The sequence below is a fragment of the Phialemonium atrogriseum genome, assembly GCF_030411735.1.
Source record: "Phialemonium atrogriseum strain 8032-3 unplaced genomic scaffold QBC33scaffold_16, whole genome shotgun sequence".
In the NCBI taxonomy this organism is placed as follows: domain Eukaryota; kingdom Fungi; phylum Ascomycota; class Sordariomycetes; order Cephalothecales; family Cephalothecaceae; genus Phialemonium; species Phialemonium atrogriseum.
This window is the reverse complement of record NW_026848153.1, coordinates 689,088-706,318: the sequence shown is the minus strand read 5'-3', so window position 1 is coordinate 706,318 and position 17,231 is coordinate 689,088. Positions and strand designations below refer to the sequence as shown.

Sequence of the window (17,231 nt, the reverse complement as noted above, 5' to 3'; positions counted from 1 at the left end):
ACAGATATATCCAGATACGTACTTACGTTTTCACGATTGTTGCCATTCATACATCGGTATCTTGTACACAAGACCTTCTGGGGGTGATACGTCCGGTTTTTGTTGAAGCTTGGAGGTAGGATACCGGCAAGCTTGCATGATATAGGTGCCTATGAAGAGCAAACACTCAACACAACTTTGAAATCATTTAAAAGTTTTCATGATAGAACTCAAGGGACGCATTCCTAATTCTGCCATTGTCATTATTCGGAATTTACTGCAGCTACAATGGACCTCAAGCCCCATTCTAACAAGCTGATCGATAGAATAGACGCCGTACTGGAGGAGTTACGTGTTAATTATCCACGCGAATCAGGGGCTCAAAAGTTGTAGAAACACCCCCCTCCTTTTTTTTCGAATATTTTTTCCTCTCTTCCTTTTGTTTTCATTTGGGGATCATCACACACAATCCTGTTTTAATTTTCCCGCTGATCTCCTCGCCCTTCCTTTCATTGCGCCTGCTTTGTTTGCGAGTAGGTTAGTCGACCAAAACTGAGATATGTAAGCAGAATCCGGTTCGGCTCAGCTTCGGCACTAAATGTATTTACTTCATGACGCCAGACTTGAGTCACACCATCCAACGCATCAACGTCTCTCACAAATTTTACCAGAGGTTGAACAAGTTTAAGATTTTCAGAGTCAGCGCGGACAGCCATGTCCGAAGCCAGCCCCCTGACGCCCGCGGCATCCGTCGCAGCCGCAATCCACGACGGCCGGCGGCATCTACTCTTGGCGGCGAGCGGATCCGTGGCGACGATCAAGCTTCCGCTCATAATCTCGGCCCTGCGGCACCACGCCAACCTGTCGATCCGCGTCGTCCTCACCAAGGCCGCGGCCAGGTTCCTCGCCGGCCAGTCGCCGGAGCAGCCCACCGTGGCCGCCCTGGCCGCGCTCCCAAACGTCGACGGCGTCTACCAGGACGACGACGAGTGGGTCGGCGGCTGGACGAGGGGCGCCGAGATACTGCACATCAGCCTCCGGCGGTGGGCTGATATCCTGGTTGTGGTGCCGCTGAGCGCAAATACGCTGGCCAAAATCGTCAATGGGATGTCTGATACCCTACTCACAAGCGTGATCAGGGCGTGGGATACCACGGGGCTAATTGATGGGAAGAAGGCGAGGATTCTTGTGGCTTTGGCAATGAATACGGCGATGTGGACCCACCCTATTACTGCATCTCAGATAAGGGTGCTTGAGGAGGATTGGGGGGTTAAAGATGGTAGCAGGGATGGAGAGGAGGAGAAGGGCGATCCCGCAAGGCAGGGTTGGTTTGAGGTCTTGAGGCCCATTTCTAAGACCTTAGCCTGTAACGATGTCGGGCTAGGCGCCATGATGGAGTGGACAGCTATTGTGAAGATTATCGAGGAGCGTATGGGGCTCTCCTCATAGATCCACACAAGCCAGATATATCGTCCAAGGACGGGGTAATCCATGACATGAATATCACCAGTGCTGAACGAGCCTCTGTCACCTGTCACCGAGCCGCCGATCCCGGGTGTCCAGCCAGCGAAGACCTCGGACACCGAACCAGTGGCGACCTCTGCCAACTCGACTACAGACCAACACGGTTTCCACGACACAGGACGCTAGGATCACAATCATCCCACCTATTACCTGCGCCGCAATGGAGGCCGCTGCACAGCCGTCGCCGGCTACGTCTCCCAATCTGGTGGCTTCCGATATTACGGTCGCACCTTGCCATCCCCAGGTCATGGTCACTATAAGAGTAGTTAATTCTAGGCCCTTTACAATCGTGTCAAGTAGCTGAGTGGACTCTTGAAGACGCTTGAACTCTGAAGAACGTGACCGGAAGCAAGACATTTACCCATTTGGGCGATGTGTGGGCACTTGAGACGCAGGAAGCTTGAGGGGAGTCGCTACTCTTGCAATGGGGGTATAATTTGAAGAATAGGCTACCTTCAGACCAACCTCACCAGCTAAAGCTCTCCACAACCAGCCTGACCAAAACACCAGATTGCCTAGACAGACCGGAGACAACACACCGGACCTCATCAGCCATCCCAGCAGGCCCACACACAACCACGGTCGTGCCCCCGGGCCTAGACCGCAACTCCGACTCCAGCACATACCGCAAGTCCAACCTCTCCCCCACAGCCACAACAACATCAACATACCCCCACCGCCTCTCCCCCCCGGCGTCCCCCCCGCACGCATAACCAAGCATGTCCTCCACAGCTCCTACCAGCGCCCCCGACCGGACCCCCCAGAACACCTTGACCTCGCCGCCGAGGCCGCCCCCCAGACAGGATAGGCGGCGCAGGACCGGCAGCACGGCGGTGATCCCGACGCCGCCGGCGACGCAGAGCACGTGCGGGAAGTCCGGGGTCGGGAACGCGTCGCCGTGCCCGGTGGTGGCGCCGTAGTGGCCCTCGACCAGGACGGGGATGCCGGCTGCCGTCGTCGCTCCGTTCCCCGCGGTGGCGAGGGCGGAGGTGATGCCGGCGTGTTTGCGGATCAGGAATGTTGTGGTGGGGACGCTGGCTCTGGCGGTTGTCGGCGGTGCCGGCTGGGGGAGCGAGTCGGAGGAGCGCGAGGAGGCGCCGGGGGTGGATGGCTCAGCGGCCTTCTCGTCGGGCACGATGTTAACCTCCTCAACGGCGGGGCGGCCTGACGGCTGCTGCTTCTGCTGCTGCTGGGCGGGCACCCGGCCGGCGGTGATGGCGGCGACGGAGAAGGGGTGGTTCTCCCAGACGCGCCAGCCGCTGAGGGTGGGGAAGTGCAGGTATGCATGGCCGGCGATGGCGACGCCCGGGACGTCGACGCGGTAGTAGTCGTCGTCGATCGGGGTGACGAAGGCGCGCCTGATTCCTCGTCCACCCAGGACGGTGCGGGTCAGGCGGGCGGTGCGGTCAAAGGCCCAGACGGCGGCGGCGACGTACAGCCACGTCTCGTAGCCCCATTGGCGGTTGAAACGGTACCAGATGTGCAGGAAGCAGCCGAGGAGGGAGAGGATGGCGAGCGTGATGTGGCCGGCGAGAAACACCTCGTAGAGGCGCTGGCGCAGTGGTAGGATTGATGCTGGGATTGCGATGGATAGCGCGAGGGTCGCGATGATGCCCCAGACCCAGTATGGTAGCCGGCTCTCGGACGCGTAGCCCCAGCCGGGCAGCTGCGTGTACATGTACAGGTAGATAATGCTGTGCAGAACGGCTTGGAGCGTGCAGATGAAGGCGATCCAGCGGTGTAGGAGCAGGAAGGTCGAGTGCGACCAGTCCGTCACCCAGAGGAGGATGTTGTTCCGGCCTGAGTACAGGAAGACCAGGGGGAAATTTGCAAAGCTGAGGATGCCCGTCCGGTTGGCTACGAAGGCCATGACTTCGATCGAGGTGCTCTCGTACCAAGTATTGGGCCAGATGATGACGTACCCCACTGCTGACAGGACCACATTGATGATCCACAGGTAGGCGATGAAGAGGGCTTGTCCCCGGGTCGGCATGATGCCCAGTCCCCACACCGGAGATGCATGCCTCGAGCCGAACAGAGGCGGGTCGATGAGGTACCCATTGATACGGGATACCCAGGACGCAGGCCAGGGGAGGAACCGTAGAAGGGAAAGGCCGATGGGGATGATGGCGCCGGTCAGCAATATAACCAGGCCGTAACGCACGTGCGTCGTCTCCGTGTCCTCGAAGTTGGCATTGGTGCCGTATATGGGACTCCACTGGTCGTCGGTGACCACAGCTATGTAATTGAGGGGGACGCTGTTGTTCAGCTCGCGTGTCGGTGGCGTGACGATGGCGTTCAGGGTGTCCGAGTAGCTCTCCTTGGGAACGGGCTGGTGTGGCTTGCTTCCTGCCACGTTGTCGACCCAGAATGACTCCAATTTGCTGATGGCGACATCCGGGCAGCGCTTCTTCATACAATACGCAAGAGTCTGGAGGAAGAAGTCGTTGCTGACTTTGCACTCCGGGGTGGGAGCCATGACCATCCAGCCGTCTCCTGAAGGCCAATCTTCGCCATCTCCATCTCCCCCCATGCCACCCATCCGCTTCATGATCATGCCGTCGGAGTGCTCATGACCCCCTCCCATGTCTGCATCTGTGCAGTTGAGCGGCGCGGTGATGGAATCTCTGCACGCATATGCACACGTCGGTTTGTACATCTCGATCCCATACCCGATGAATCCGTAGCCGGGCCGGCCAAGTGTTTGGCCGGCATCAACACCGGGGACAAGATGGGCGGCGAGCCCGGCAAGGGCGAGTTTCCGGGGGTTCATGGTTGTCTCGAGAACCCCTTCGAAATATGGTGGCAATAACTGTCCCTGTGCTGCTTGCTGGCCCCAGAATGGCTCGATGCATCATCACTTTATAATACCTGTCATTTTACTGGCGGGCGCCCTACCCAGAGAGTCCCGACTCCCACGCACCTGATGGCGGCAGTTTGAGCAAGTTTTAAGTTGTTGATTAAACCGAGTCTTGGCAGCCAGCCAGGTTCTTCATCCTGCCACTAACCTTTGCGCCGTGCACCAATATCTCGGCCGTGATTTGTCATGTTACCCAATACCTATTTACTCTTCAGATTCAGCTAAAACCTAGGGTCGAGCGAGATAGTGACACTACTAACTTAAATGCTGTCCTAGGATCCCAACAGGTTCAGACGGTTCTGCATGAGCTGTAAGGCCCAAGGGCGAAGCTAAGATTCCAAGTCGCTACAAAGACTCTTCGCCTTATATTCTCTCGGAAGGCACCTTCCGCACCGACATTATCGGCCCCAATGGCACGGTACAATGGCCAGCAATGCTGCTTCCCCAGATCTGGGCCACAACAGCGAGGTACGGATCGTATGCCCCGACACTTGATTGGATGCCAGCTACCGGGTCTAAAACTAGGTAGAACGCTACCCTACCTTCACCGGCATGGGTAAGGGTAGAAATCAGTGGGCTGACATGGCAGGAAAAAGGGCGCAGACCCTGAGCTTTGCCGAATGGTCTCGATCCCAGTAGTAAGCCGAGACGCGCGCGTTCTTGAATCAGCTTCGACTATTTCCTGCAGGTAACTGTGGGGGTACCCTCGACCCTGATGCAAGGGTCAAAGAGTTCTTGCTCGCGTGGTAGAAACGTGCTCAATTATTCTCTAGGGAAGCAGCTGTCCGCCCCCACGGCCATCAACCGCACCATTGAAATGGCCCGCATCGATCTAGCCATGCCGCCTGGCTGGGCTTGACCCATTCACCTCCTCTCGAGCACCAATTCCCACTCAAAGCAGCTAGCCCGCCCTCGCGCACCCCAAGAACACTATCAGCCATCCCGCATCTCACTAGTCCGCCCCCCCAGGAGGCGCATTGGCGCTCAAATCTCCCTTCGAAAGACCAGACCAGCCCAGCCATGTCCTCACACAGGGACCGCTTCTCAACCGCGGCTCCGACCCCAAGCAACTCCAGGGCCAACTCCCCCGCCCGCAGTCCCGCCTTCGCAGACGAGCTGGACGCAGTGCTGACCTGGTTCTCGGCGCTGAGCGGCCCCGAGCGCGCCGCGGCGCTCGCCTCCATAGCTCGGCTACCGTCGTCGTCGTCGTCGTCCCACCCGGTGCATGGGGTTGTTGTAGTAGCACCACCGCCGCTGCGCAGCCGTGATCGGGCAAGCATCGCGGCTCGGGCGCTGCCGCTGCCGGTGTTCCCGCGCGACGCCGGGGACCCGCGGTGGCTGTCCCGGTGGCTGAGGTCGCTCCGGCTGCACAAGTACGAGAGGTGCCTCGGCGGGATGCGGCCGGCGGAGCTGTTGGAGTTGGCTGATGAGGACTTGAGGAGGCTTGGGGTGGATACGGTGGGCGCGAGGAATAAGCTGCTTCGGGTGAGTGTCGGTGTGCCGTGTCTGAAGTGAGGAGAAGGCGTGGCTGACAGGGGATGATAGGCTATCAGTGTTGCAAGAGCTGAGCATGGGAGGGTTACCCCTGAATATGGGGTATGGACTATTTGAGGAGTGTCAACCCTGAACGCTCCTTATCCTGTTGGCCCAGGCAGATCAGATCAGTTGGTCAAGAGCCGACAGCGTAGCTCTCTGCACAGAGCAGGAGGATTGGATAATATTATAGGCCTGGGTGGGTTGAATTCAAGTGGATGAAGCCGGTCCTCAGTCACTTGACTCTTCAGCGGCTCCGACGTAGCCCAAGAGTACTCCTTGGCATCTGATTATGCGCTTGCTTGCAAGACTGGTCGGAAGTGACTTCTGTGTCGACAAGGGTGGGAGATACCAGGCACGGGGAAATAACAGTTCTGGTTGATCTCCTAGATTCTGCTGATAACTCGCATTCTGTCTTCGAAGCTGATCCTCGGTGTTTGCAGGAAGGAAAATGTCACCTCTGGTGGCACACCGCGAAGCAATGACCTACCGACTCCCACCTCTAACCCGATGAGGCTCGGAGCATGGTGTAAAACGATAAATAGCAACTTCAGGAGAAGCCTAGGAAACCGGCCGGCTGTGTTGAATAGTTTATATTCTCACGTGCGACTGTGATAGCAGCAATTTTCTTAAATCGAGATCACGCCCCACTTCCGCTATGATTGGTCCCCGGTTATAATATACCCCGTGACTTAGCGAGCATCTGTCGCTTACTTTATATACTTTTCTCTCAGGTCAGTTGATAACTTGGTCTAGTGGCCCAATGGCAAGGCGTTTGACTACGACAGCGTTGTTATCAAAAGATTGCAGGTTCGATCCCTGCCTAGATCAACTACTATTTCTTTTTTCTTTCTTTTTTTTTTTCAGTCTTTCTTACGTGGAAAATTAACTTTTCGTAGCCGGGACGTCATCACATCAGCTTCCCCGAGGCCTTCGCTATTACTGAATTGGCCCTCTCAGTTACTCTATTGGTTGTACTGCTATGCCTGTGACCTTTCACTTCCTCCGTTTGTCCCACCAATCCCTAGGATTAAAGCAGATTGTCGTCTTGCTTACACTTATATCTTCCTCGGCGTTTTCCACACTACAAGTAAATCTTCCTATGCAATCAATCAATGTGAATGCAAGTCTTTATATCCTCAACCCTAGATTCAATCGCTTGCTAAATAGTGGAATCTCTTGTTTGCCAACATAGTCACTGCCTGTTTGATTGTTGGTTTTCATGACACTTGTTAAGGCCGCTTCCAATTTTCTTCAGCTATAATGGTGGAGACCTTTCTAGACATCCTTTCTAGAGTTAGGGCTTGGGCGTGATATTGCTTTGTCGGGTTGGGGTGCTGGGACCACTGATTCCGCATCAGTAATGGCTTATAGAATAACCTGACCGGCCCTTCCTGCTTTTTGTAGGTTATGTCGCCCATCTTGGCCTCCACGACGACGCTCATGTCCTTAGGATGCCCCTTGGCGGAGTCGATGGCTTGGGAGTGCCTGGCCATGGGGTCCCAACCAAATCCGGGAGCCGATGTAATTCTCTGAATCCATATGCGGATCGATATAGTGATAGATACTTCATCTGCGCGTCCAGTCTTCTCCCTGAGCTTGTTACCTCCATCTACAACAGTGAACTCGCCACCAACGCTCCAAATCACTCTCACCCCTGATTCTGCCCATGCTCCGAACGCTACACCAAGTACTTGAGGAAGAGGAGCATTCGAGTCTCTGTTGTTTCAACCTTGAGGCGAAAAGGCTGCCCCTCGAGTTCCCTCCAAGTTACAGTGGATATCGGCCCCGTGGAGTCGGCTCCGGTACGCACGCCAACAACTTGTCAGATCTTGGTCAGCGGGTTAAAGAAATGTCTCGCTAGGTAGCTTGTGGCTATCAATCTTATCGCATGGAAGATAATTTGGAATTGCCAACATCTCCGCCTACAAGTGTCAAAACGGGCCATGCGCAGGGTTAGGCGAGTTGGCGTGACACACCCATTTGCCGTCGGCTGGGAGCTGGGTCGGTCGAAGCCGGTCGGATGGCTTGCCTTGTCTTGACACGACCTTTCTTTTTGTGAGAGTTTTGGTAGTGGGACGCGAGTCTCAGAAAGTCTTTGATCCGTTTCTGCCCCCCTTCGAGAGGAGGGCGGAGAGGCAGGCAGTCTGTGTTGGAAGCCCTAGTAAACAGCCATCAGCAACCACCCACCTGATATTGAATTTGCATCAAAGTCATAGGGCGCATACCGGAAGCTTCGACCAGTTCAAAACCAGTCTCCGCACGCGCACTGCGAAGTTTCTCTCAAATTCAGTAAATATTACACACAGAAGCCAACAGGGCGCCGAAGCGCGACGCGGAGACACACCACACTCAAGCCAGCCGAAGCTAGCGAGCGCGTTGAGGAGCACTTGATCATATCAAAGCCAGTGCATGCGATATGCAAGGCCTTTCATTTGTCGGCAGCAGAGAGGCGCAGCCGATCCCAATGACACGCAGCTGCTGTATGTCCAACCACTGGCATTTTAGAGTCCATATGATACAATAATCGCAGTCGCTTTTGCCTCTCTATAACGGGGGCGTCCAACGTCGAACGTACTCTCCCAAGCCCACCTCTCCTAGAGTCTCCTGGCACATGATCTAAGAGACTAAAGCGATCAACTGGCGCGGCATGGCTATGCTGACTAGGTCCTTTCAAGTGTAGCATCGTCAAGGATGATACGCGATGCGTTAGATCTGGACGTCAGGTAGACAACTCTAGTTCGCCTTTGATGCAGGCACGTAGGCTAGGCAAAAGGGTCCACAGGGACACTAGGCATCTACCTTCCCCGCACACTGAGTTGCGTGAAGATGGGGGCCAGGTTCAGGCAGCAATCCCACAGCGAACAGTCACCCGCATTTCGTGACTTGTACCTGACAAGTACTTGGCCAAATACAGAATCTGTAAACCCGTCGGGCAACGCTACCCTACCTGCATAGACGGCCAACAGTCGTCGTGTGTCGTGGACATGCAGCTTGGCTGCATCGTATTCTTGATCAGTAGCATCCACCGAATCGACGTCTGTGCCTTATTGGAGGTTTAGGCAGAGACAATTTAATGTATTGTCAATCGAATCCAGCCACCCAGGTCTAGATATATCGGGTGGGCAGGCTCGACAGCCTTGGACGGCATTTCAGTAAGGATCCTTGCATCTCGGATCGTCGCTAGCACAATCAATCCCACAGCTTACACCATGTGCAAGTACGCCAAACAGATGCGCAAGTTTAAGGAGTGCAAGAACAGAAGTAACCCCACGTTCTGACCACGAGGGTCATCACCGCCCCATGCGAGACCAAGAAAGAACTGCAATGTGAGAAGCTAGAGCTGGACACAAAGACGGTATTTGGCTCGGTTTCTGTGACGGGTGCTTGCCCATTGTGCCCAGCACAGTGAAGCGTGAGGTTCCCTATTCGATCTATCAAGACGTCTGTTGCTGACAGTAGCACGCCTGCAGTGTCGATGTCACTTTATTCCTGATGGAGCCCCTGGATGAGGCTGTGGAGAGTAGCTTCGTCGCGTCATATTGATGTCAGGCTGGGATCGTACACAGCATAGTGGTTCCCTGTCTTTCGCTCCCTTCAATACAGACTTCTGCTTGCAGCTGGTCGTCGTCAGTCTTGAACTCTAGAGCACCCATAAATGCGACCAGTTGTGCCAACGCCTCCAGGACCTCCTTAGCACTGTCAAACTCTTCGTCCCAGCACTTCCTTATTATCGTACCGGCCATGTTACCCACTAGAGAAGGGAACTCCTCCCGCGCGTACCTCGCTTCCACCTCTTCATCTGGAATTCCTTGGAAAGGCCTCTTCCACATTGTGATCTCGTAGATTGCTGACCCCAACGCAAAGAGTTCTCGTTTGATTGGCGGCCGAGCCTTGAATTCTCTTCCGCGTAGTGGCAGTTCGTATTGAATCTCTTCGCAAAATGTCGGCTTAAATTCGTAGCCCTCGAGAAGCGAAGCACCAAAGTCGCCAAGTTTGACACGGTATCTGTCGAAGAGGAATAAATTTCGACAGCTCATGTCGCAGTACTGCACACCCTTTGAGTGGAGGTAATCGACTCCTGTCACGACATCCAGTGTCATCCTGAGCCGGGTATGCAATGGAAGAGGCTCGTCTGCATGCTCCTCAATAAACTGCCGGACGCAGCCCAGAGCAGCCAGCTCTAGCCGGAGCGAGTGAACGCCAGGACAGTGTTGTTCGAGGCCGAAGCATCTGAGAATCTGCGGGTGGTCGCCGAGATGTTTGTAGATAGTGGCCTCCCTGGCAAGGTCGTCCTCACAGTCATCTCGACCAAAGTAGTACTCTCCATCCTTCCAGACCTGGTGGCCCTTCAAGACTGTCTTGTTGTCGGTTGTCGTAACGTAGCTTGTGGCCCCAAGCCCCAGCAATTCATAAGGCATTCTGAATCCTGGCGTTTCGAAAGCGGGTTTGGCAATAAATGTGAGGTCGTCGAGACACGGAAAAGTGGATGCCTCCATAGGTGCCCGCCGCCTCAGTTCGGCGCCGGAGCCAGGTTTATCCGACGCGAACAGCCACATGGACACGGTGGACCTGACCTTAGGTAGTTCTCCACTTTAGACTCGGCGCCTCTCGGCGGAATAAATTCTCATTCGCTTCGAAGGCAATGACCCTGGAGTGTCTCATGTTTTTCTGCGCGGCCGAATTTCATCACCTGCCTGATCGAGGCGCCATGTCTAGTTGAAGGCCGTCAGCGGGGCTGGGAGAGGCCTTACCGTTGACCTTGATGAGGGTCTCACAGCGAATGGCATGTATGGCCAAGTTGAATTAGATGAAGACTGCCCGCTTTGCCCACTGCGAGACCTGCTTGCCCCGGACGTGGAGCAAGAAAGAACCAAGCCTAAACAAATTGAAAAACCTCAGCAGACAACAACTGTTTCGAGACACAACTTACAACAACAGGATCTCAAGGAATTCAACTCGGTGGACTCAAGCTGCGGATCGAGTCAAACCCCTCAAACCTACAGTCAAGAACAAGTTCGGGAGAAGAGCAAGGGAGGCTATTTCAGGCAACCCTGTCAATGTGGTCTCTGTTGGTGATAAGGGCGGCAGCATTACATGCGTAGAGCGAGTTGGGAGGATTATAGCCAATGGTGACTGACTGTACGTGGTCACGACTTGTTGTCTGGCCGAGCGGTTGCAGCCTCATGTTGGGTTTCTGTCTTGTCGGGCGAAGAAAAGGAGCAAATAGTAGCGTGCCAAATGCGTGTAGTGTATCGTCACCCGCGATAGTTTGAAACAAACGGAACCGCGCGGCTCGATCGGATCATAGGGCGTAGTCACTGAGAATCTGTATACTAGTAGATATATTTATAAGATTCCAAATGTGTTTATGCTCCCTTCAGCGTAGAATTTTGTACCTGACAGGAGGGGGAAACTTTGGCACCAAACCATAGAATGTACCCTATGCACTGCCTAGGTACCTACTACACTGGGCATTCACAGCGATACTGTGCGGCCTATTCTGCAGCCTTCTCCTTCTCTCGTAAACAACTGGTTCTAAACATAGGCAGATGACCAAGGTCAGACACGAAAGGGGTTCCCCTGATCTATTTACCAATGAAATATCCGTTTCCCGTTTCTACCGCCTTATCTGTGATACCCAGGCATTCTCACTATTTATACTGTGTGCTGGAAACGCAGCCCCTTTGCCGTTCCCCAGATTCTCCCCTCTCTGCGCTTGTTCTCCAAAATATTCCAAATCCATCCCAACTCCCCTTCCTGACCAAGAAAGCATTCCTATTTTTACGCTGCTTCGATTCCAGAATGACTTCCACCCGGCAAAACAAGAGGATGGCCAGCCTGGATGTCCTCGACAAAGAACGCGCCTAGACTGTGCGACGGGCCTTGATGAACATTCTCACGACCGAGCTTGCCGAGTTTACCTATGCACAGATCCTCGATGGACTCCCCACTCAACAAGCCATTTTCGACTCCTGCCAGTGGATTCACGACCACCCCACTTGCCAACTAAAACATGAGAAGCTATGCGACGGTTTCCTCGAAAAAGCCCGCGAATTCCGATCTCACTTCGACCCTTCAACCTTGGTCTTTGGTAAAGATGTGAGCACCCCACCCCCATCCCCCTATAGCTGTAGCTTGGGAAACTGTCTATGCTGACCGTCTGATATTCTATAACACATCCAGGTACTGGCTGCATTCCAGAAATCCCAGCCTGGCTCCAAGGAGTTCAATCTGCGACTTATTGAGCTTGTCGTTGTTGCTTGCCATCAGATTGGTGCTTCTCTCTTTAAGCTGGATGGTGGAGGACATCGGCATGAGGTGCACAACTCATGGCTGGCAAAAGCCCGCCAAGAGGAAGAGACCGGCACCAAGCGGCGCTTATATCACCCTCCCCCGGCTGCTTTTTTCCATAGGTTTTACGAGAGGCATGAGCAGTACCCGATGGGTGTCGCTGATGTCGTTGGGTACTGGAGCGAGGGGAGAATCTTTGGGGGCGTTGTTGTCTTTGATCGCGGAGAGAGTGAGCAAGAGGTTAGTTGGCATCCCATATTTCGACAGTTTATTATTTCTAACCTTCGTCGTTTCATTCCTTCCTCTGCAGTGTAAAGATATGTGGATCCACGGCATTCTTGCCAAAGGCCCGCGGACCTTGTACCCGCCCACGAAAGAGCAGTTTGAAGCGTTGGTGGCCTTCCTTTTGGCAGACCTGTCGTCTGGTCTCCACGTCGATTGCCCCCTCCCCATTCACGGGACCCGACTGAACCGGCCTCGCTGGGATCCATGGCTCTCGATGCGTTTCCACATATTCAGAGACCGATACGAGCGGGTCATCCCGGCTCGGCCGCCGCCGCACCGCGTGACCCACACCTTTACCCACTGGCCCGAACTTGAGGACCAGTGGGTCATAACGGAGATGGATATGAGGAGAGAATCAGGACAGCCTGTGGACAAAGAGGTATTGAAGAGGGCTTACGAAGGCCTGACTCTCTTGACGCCGTCGTCGCTTCTATGGCGGCCACGCATACCCGAATATACTCATGAAGGCTGCTGAGATGGGATGTAGACGAATATGTTTTTTTATGTAATTCTACAGTCAACTTTGGAACCGATTAACAGTTCCTTCAAACAGCCCTCATATGCCGAGAAAGTTGCTGCGCAGGATAAGCTCAGCAATGTTATTGATGAGCGGTTTAGGCAGGCCGGGCCGAATGGGGCTACTTATGTTAATGAGGTGAGATATGGTTTTCCTGGGGCGGGTTGTTGTCCGGAAGAGATTGCTAACGGGAAGACAGGCCGACCCGTTCCAGCCGGACTGGCAGGATCATTTCTGGAGCACCAACTATGCGAGGTTAGCGGAGCTCAAGAAGAAGTGGGATCCCGAGGGCATATCCTATGCCATCTCGACGCCAGGGACCGAGGATTGGGTCCAGATCGAGACTTTCGCCCGGCTGTGCAAGAAGCTGCGAGGAGTCGGCAGAGATCTCTCAAACTGGCATTTGTTCCCCCCATCTAGAGTACATAGTGCAGAGATCGATCGTTACCTGACTTTCAAGAACCTTTCTTCATTTGCTGCTCCTGTTTGCTGAATGACCAAAAATATAAGAAAATATGGGGAAGAAGGGGACATTGAGGTAGAAGCTGGATCCCGGCCATACGATAATATCATGTACAAAACAGCATCTTCGTGTATGGGGTGATTTTACCCCTTGATCAAGCCCGTCGTAATGCCTTGACTCCCGTACTATTGCTGGCTAGAGTCGCCTTCTGCGTTTATGCTTGGTTCGTTCCAGCTGTGCCACAGCAATTGACCTCACCATCCTCCAGCCCGATTTAAAGGTATCATTACTCGTTTGCTTCAAACCATTTCATCCCCGCGCCGCATCCCCGACGCCACAGGCTTACGGTGAGGATAACCCAACCCCCCGGTGCCATTGCCAGCAACACCACCGACGGGAGCGACACCGTTGCCACCCAGTCCGGTCTCGGCAGCCGCCGCGCCGCCGATGCCCCACCCAGCCCTTCTCGTAAACGTCGCGCCCGCCAGCTCGTGGTCGCCGGCGAACGAGATCGGCGCGACGCGGCTCAGGGGCACGTGGTTGATGCGCCAGTCCCAGATGGCGGCGTAGCACATGCGGTATGCGGAGAAGGCCATGACGGTGCCGATGACGGCGCCGGCGACGATGTCGTACCAGTTGTGGAACTCGTCGATGGTGAGGGCGCCGCCGATGAGGCAGGCGCCGAGCAGGGGCGCGTAGATGGCCACGAGCTTCCACATGGCCGGGTGGTAGTTTGCGAAGACCTTGAGCTTGGCGTTGAGGTACAGGTACAAGTAGACGAAGCCCGCGAACGCCGCCGTCGCGTGCCCGCTCGGCATCGACTCGAGGCTGTCGTCGATCTCGTCGCGGTCGCCCGTGCAGATCTCCCGCGTGTAGTAGATCTGGTTGAACCCCTTGGCGTTGTACCCGCCGTCCGTGATGCCCGGGTCCGCGCTGGCCAGGCTGACGTCGGGCCGGCACACGGTCAGGAAGTGCGGCCGCAGCCCGCCGATCAGCCACTTGATGAAGACCTGGAACACGGCCGCCGCGATGACACCGTAAAAGAGCCCCACGATGGCGTTGTTGGCGTCCCAAAAGGACCGGATCCGCACCTGCATGGCCAGGATGACCACGATGGGGATCACCGTCGCAAGGAAGGCCGCCAGCCAGATGGGCACAATCTCCTTGCGCATCGGGTAGGCGAACTCTGGATACACCACCTCGCCGTCCGAGAAGGTCACGGCGAAGGACCGGCTCGGGGCTGGGTGAGCCATGTAGACCTGCAGGGCGAGAAAAAAGATAAGGGGTCAGTATAACTGGGCGGCTTTGCTTGAACGACCATGCGTCACTTACACCGAGGCCGACGGCTCCCATGATGATCATGGTGAGGATGTCCAACCAGGTAACTTTCAGCCAGTGCCCAAACGTCGGACGCGTTGCCATCGAGTACGGCTCGTGGTGGTGGTGATGACGGGCAGATCGGCGGCGGTCATGAATGGCAGGGCCATCTCGAGCTCGGCGGCTGAAGATGCCCATTGTGAACGAGATCTGACAAGGGCTTCAAGAATGAAAAGAGAGATGTTGACCCAGGAGCAGCCAGCTTCTCAAGGGGGCAGACGGCATTTTTATCATTGATACGATCTGTACCTGCTTGTGTGCAGGTTTGATGGGTACTTTGGCTGACGTCATGTTTGAGGTTGATCAACAACGGTGCCAGCCGCCTGTAATTACAGAGTACGGGTCATCCCTTCTACACGTCAAACGTATAATTGGCCAATTATTGAAGTCAATCAAAACTTGGAAACAAAAGTCTATTGCGCCATCAAATAAACTCTGACCGACCTAGGTACTGTAGCCATGGTTGAGATGGCATAATCGTGAGTACCTACCTAGGTAATGTAATGCGCCTGATTCTATGTCTATTGCTCAAGTTGGTTGGCACTAACTACATTACGAAATATAAAAAAATACAAAAAATATACCGACATGAGCCGGATTTGAACCGACGCCTCCGAAGAGACAAGATTTCTAGTCTTGCGCTTTAGACCACTCAGCCATCATGCCTCATTGGTGAAAATTGCTGCCAAATCATAGCTCATAAAGGGGAATACCACTATGCCCCCTGCGTTTCTTACCAGGGCAGGGATACGTTAGCGTGGTTTAAGAAAAATCGGCGTTTTCCCGTTGTTCATCCCCAAGGAACGTTGACTCTCTCTTAGGAGTCGGTCATTGCTCCCAAGTCTTTGTTGACCTAGAAGGGGAGATTGAAAGTTATTTCAATCTGAGCGGCTGCTCGAGCGTAATCGTTTTCGGATTCGGAATACTGCCGAGATGGATTACGACCAGCAAATAGGCCTCGTTCAGATTTATTGCCATGCAGTGGTGACAGTGGCAGGGTCGTGCGGACTCCACCTTGCTGCTGGACTGGTCCTAAATACAGGGTATGAAGTCTAGAGATCAGTCACGCGGCCCTCTCGTATGGCCTTTGTAGCCTAATTGCTCCGGATCAAGCGTATTAGCCACCGATGCGCCATACGGCTACTGAGCAGCACGTAGTCACGACGGTGGCGTTGAAGAGATGGAAGAAAGAGGGAAATCACAGTCACCACCTCCAGTATGGTTGTTGCACGACGGGGGAAATTCATTTCTTCAATTCATGTTACCAGCATCCAGCATCCATGGATGGGTCTGTCTGTCTGTGCACTTGGCGATCTTCTCTGGATACCTGCTGAGGTCCGAAGACCAGACCGGTGAGAGCCGACCTATGAGGCTTTGCGAAGCGCAAACTAAGGGGAAATGCAAATAAGCAACCAGGAATTGTCCAGTTCCAAGGCGGAGGGTCCTCGGAAGGAATGTCGGGATCGGGTGTGTATCCGTTGCTTTCCCTGGCCAACACCGATCATATCTTGATCACTTTGCGGTCATCGACTCAAGCGTGCTCGCCAGGCGGAGGTAGGGTCCGCACTCCGGTTCGTGCCCCGGCATAGCGCCGTCGATAGCAGCCCGCACCTTAGCCATATCCTGCTCGATGCCCTAAAGAAGTTTGTTAGGTTGTTGATTCACGGCCAAGCATTCCATACCTACCTACAGTGGAAACAAGTATGTTGATCGTCATCAGGCGACGGATAGAGGCTAACTCGTCAAAGGTAGCTTGCTGTAAATGGATGGTCCTCTGCCTCAGGGACTCTTCTTCAGCTTCGAGGACTAATCCCAGCTGTTTGCAGAGCTCCTCGAGGAGCTCAATACGAGGACCGAATTTTCCGATGACAGGGCCATCACTGATTTTAGTCTTTTGACCGAAATCGCTGTTTATGGCCTTGCGAATCTCGAAGCTGGAGTTCCAAACTCTCTGGGCAAAACCGAGGCAGCGGGCAGGAATCTATTGCCGGACAAGCGGTGTCAGAACAGCACGGGAAAATACAAAGGAGGTTACACTCACCACAGTACACTCATCGTATTCCATAAGTCCATCGCATCGGGTACACTCGAGTTCACCTCCGCTCCAGCACTCAGATTCCATATATCCCTCGTGACAGTGTGTAACACAGGGACCACAGGGCCAGTTGGTTAGGTACGCGCCCTATCGCCGACTGTTAGTGGAGCTATTGGTGCCTAGGAAATGAACGCACCGTTCGACCAGCGAAGCCGACCTTCTCGTCATACGGGAACTTGGCGCAGATATCATCTATCGACGCCATGATGGGTGGCGAGAGAAGGGTGAGCAGAAGTAAATGGTAAAAGGTTGTCGAGTTCAATTAGGTTTGCTGAGCCAACGATGACTTGGAATAGACTGACTT

The 17,231-nt window shown here is 54.4% G+C and overlaps 7 protein-coding genes and 2 non-coding genes across 9 annotated transcripts; 5 read left to right on the top strand and 4 right to left on the bottom strand.

Moving 5' to 3' along the window:
* The first annotated feature begins 194 nt into the window (after positions 1-194).
* On the top strand, positions 195-1,467 carry QBC33DRAFT_116473 (flavoprotein). Its single transcript, XM_060421945.1, has one exon. The coding sequence runs from the start codon at positions 694-696 to the stop codon at positions 1,426-1,428; it is 735 nt and encodes a 244-aa protein (XP_060282521.1). The 5' UTR covers positions 195-693; the 3' UTR covers positions 1,429-1,467.
* Positions 1,468-1,969: 502 nt separating this feature from the next.
* Positions 1,970-4,276, bottom strand: QBC33DRAFT_453477 (ferric-chelate reductase fre2; the record flags this gene model as incomplete). The annotated part of the gene is made up of 3 exons (XM_060424687.1): positions 1,970-2,614; positions 2,648-3,996; positions 4,042-4,276. The coding sequence occupies 3 exons, from the start codon at positions 4,274-4,276 to the stop codon at positions 1,970-1,972; spliced, it is 2,229 nt and encodes a 742-aa protein (XP_060282520.1).
* Positions 4,277-5,383: 1,107 nt separating this feature from the next.
* Positions 5,384-5,931, top strand: QBC33DRAFT_516206 (uncharacterized protein; the record flags this gene model as incomplete). Its single annotated transcript, XM_060426134.1, has 2 exons — positions 5,384-5,848; positions 5,917-5,931. 2 exons carry the CDS (start codon positions 5,384-5,386, stop codon positions 5,929-5,931), a joined length of 480 nt encoding a protein of 159 aa, XP_060282519.1.
* Positions 5,932-6,645: 714 nt separating this feature from the next.
* Positions 6,646-6,727, top strand: QBC33DRAFT_t47. The gene has a single exon. It is a non-coding gene; the product is annotated as a tRNA-Arg (tRNA).
* Positions 6,728-9,182: 2,455 nt separating this feature from the next.
* QBC33DRAFT_116446 (kinase-like domain-containing protein) lies at positions 9,183-10,365 on the bottom strand. The gene has a single exon (XM_060421944.1). It carries the CDS (start codon positions 10,315-10,317, stop codon positions 9,445-9,447), a length of 873 nt encoding a protein of 290 aa, XP_060282518.1. The 5' UTR covers positions 10,318-10,365; the 3' UTR covers positions 9,183-9,444.
* Positions 10,366-11,785: 1,420 nt separating this feature from the next.
* On the top strand, positions 11,786-12,950 carry QBC33DRAFT_579124 (uncharacterized protein; the record flags this gene model as incomplete). Its single annotated transcript, XM_060431115.1, has 3 exons — positions 11,786-11,998; positions 12,083-12,430; positions 12,501-12,950. The coding sequence occupies 3 exons, from the start codon at positions 11,786-11,788 to the stop codon at positions 12,948-12,950; spliced, it is 1,011 nt and encodes a 336-aa protein (XP_060282517.1).
* Positions 12,951-13,043: 93 nt separating this feature from the next.
* Positions 13,044-13,733, top strand: QBC33DRAFT_116420 (uncharacterized protein). Its single transcript, XM_060421943.1, has one exon. It carries the CDS (start codon positions 13,138-13,140, stop codon positions 13,483-13,485), a length of 348 nt encoding a protein of 115 aa, XP_060282516.1. The 5' UTR covers positions 13,044-13,137; the 3' UTR covers positions 13,486-13,733.
* A 21-nt stretch (positions 13,734-13,754) lies between these two features.
* QBC33DRAFT_453828 (phosphatidic acid phosphatase type 2/haloperoxidase) lies at positions 13,755-14,970 on the bottom strand (the record flags this gene model as incomplete). The annotated part of the gene is made up of 2 exons (XM_060424702.1): positions 13,755-14,714; positions 14,788-14,970. The coding sequence occupies 2 exons, from the start codon at positions 14,968-14,970 to the stop codon at positions 13,755-13,757; spliced, it is 1,143 nt and encodes a 380-aa protein (XP_060282515.1).
* Positions 14,971-15,416: 446 nt separating this feature from the next.
* QBC33DRAFT_t46 lies at positions 15,417-15,498 on the bottom strand. The gene has a single exon. It is a non-coding gene; the product is annotated as a tRNA-Ser (tRNA).
* Positions 15,499-17,231: the final 1,733 nt, after the last annotated feature.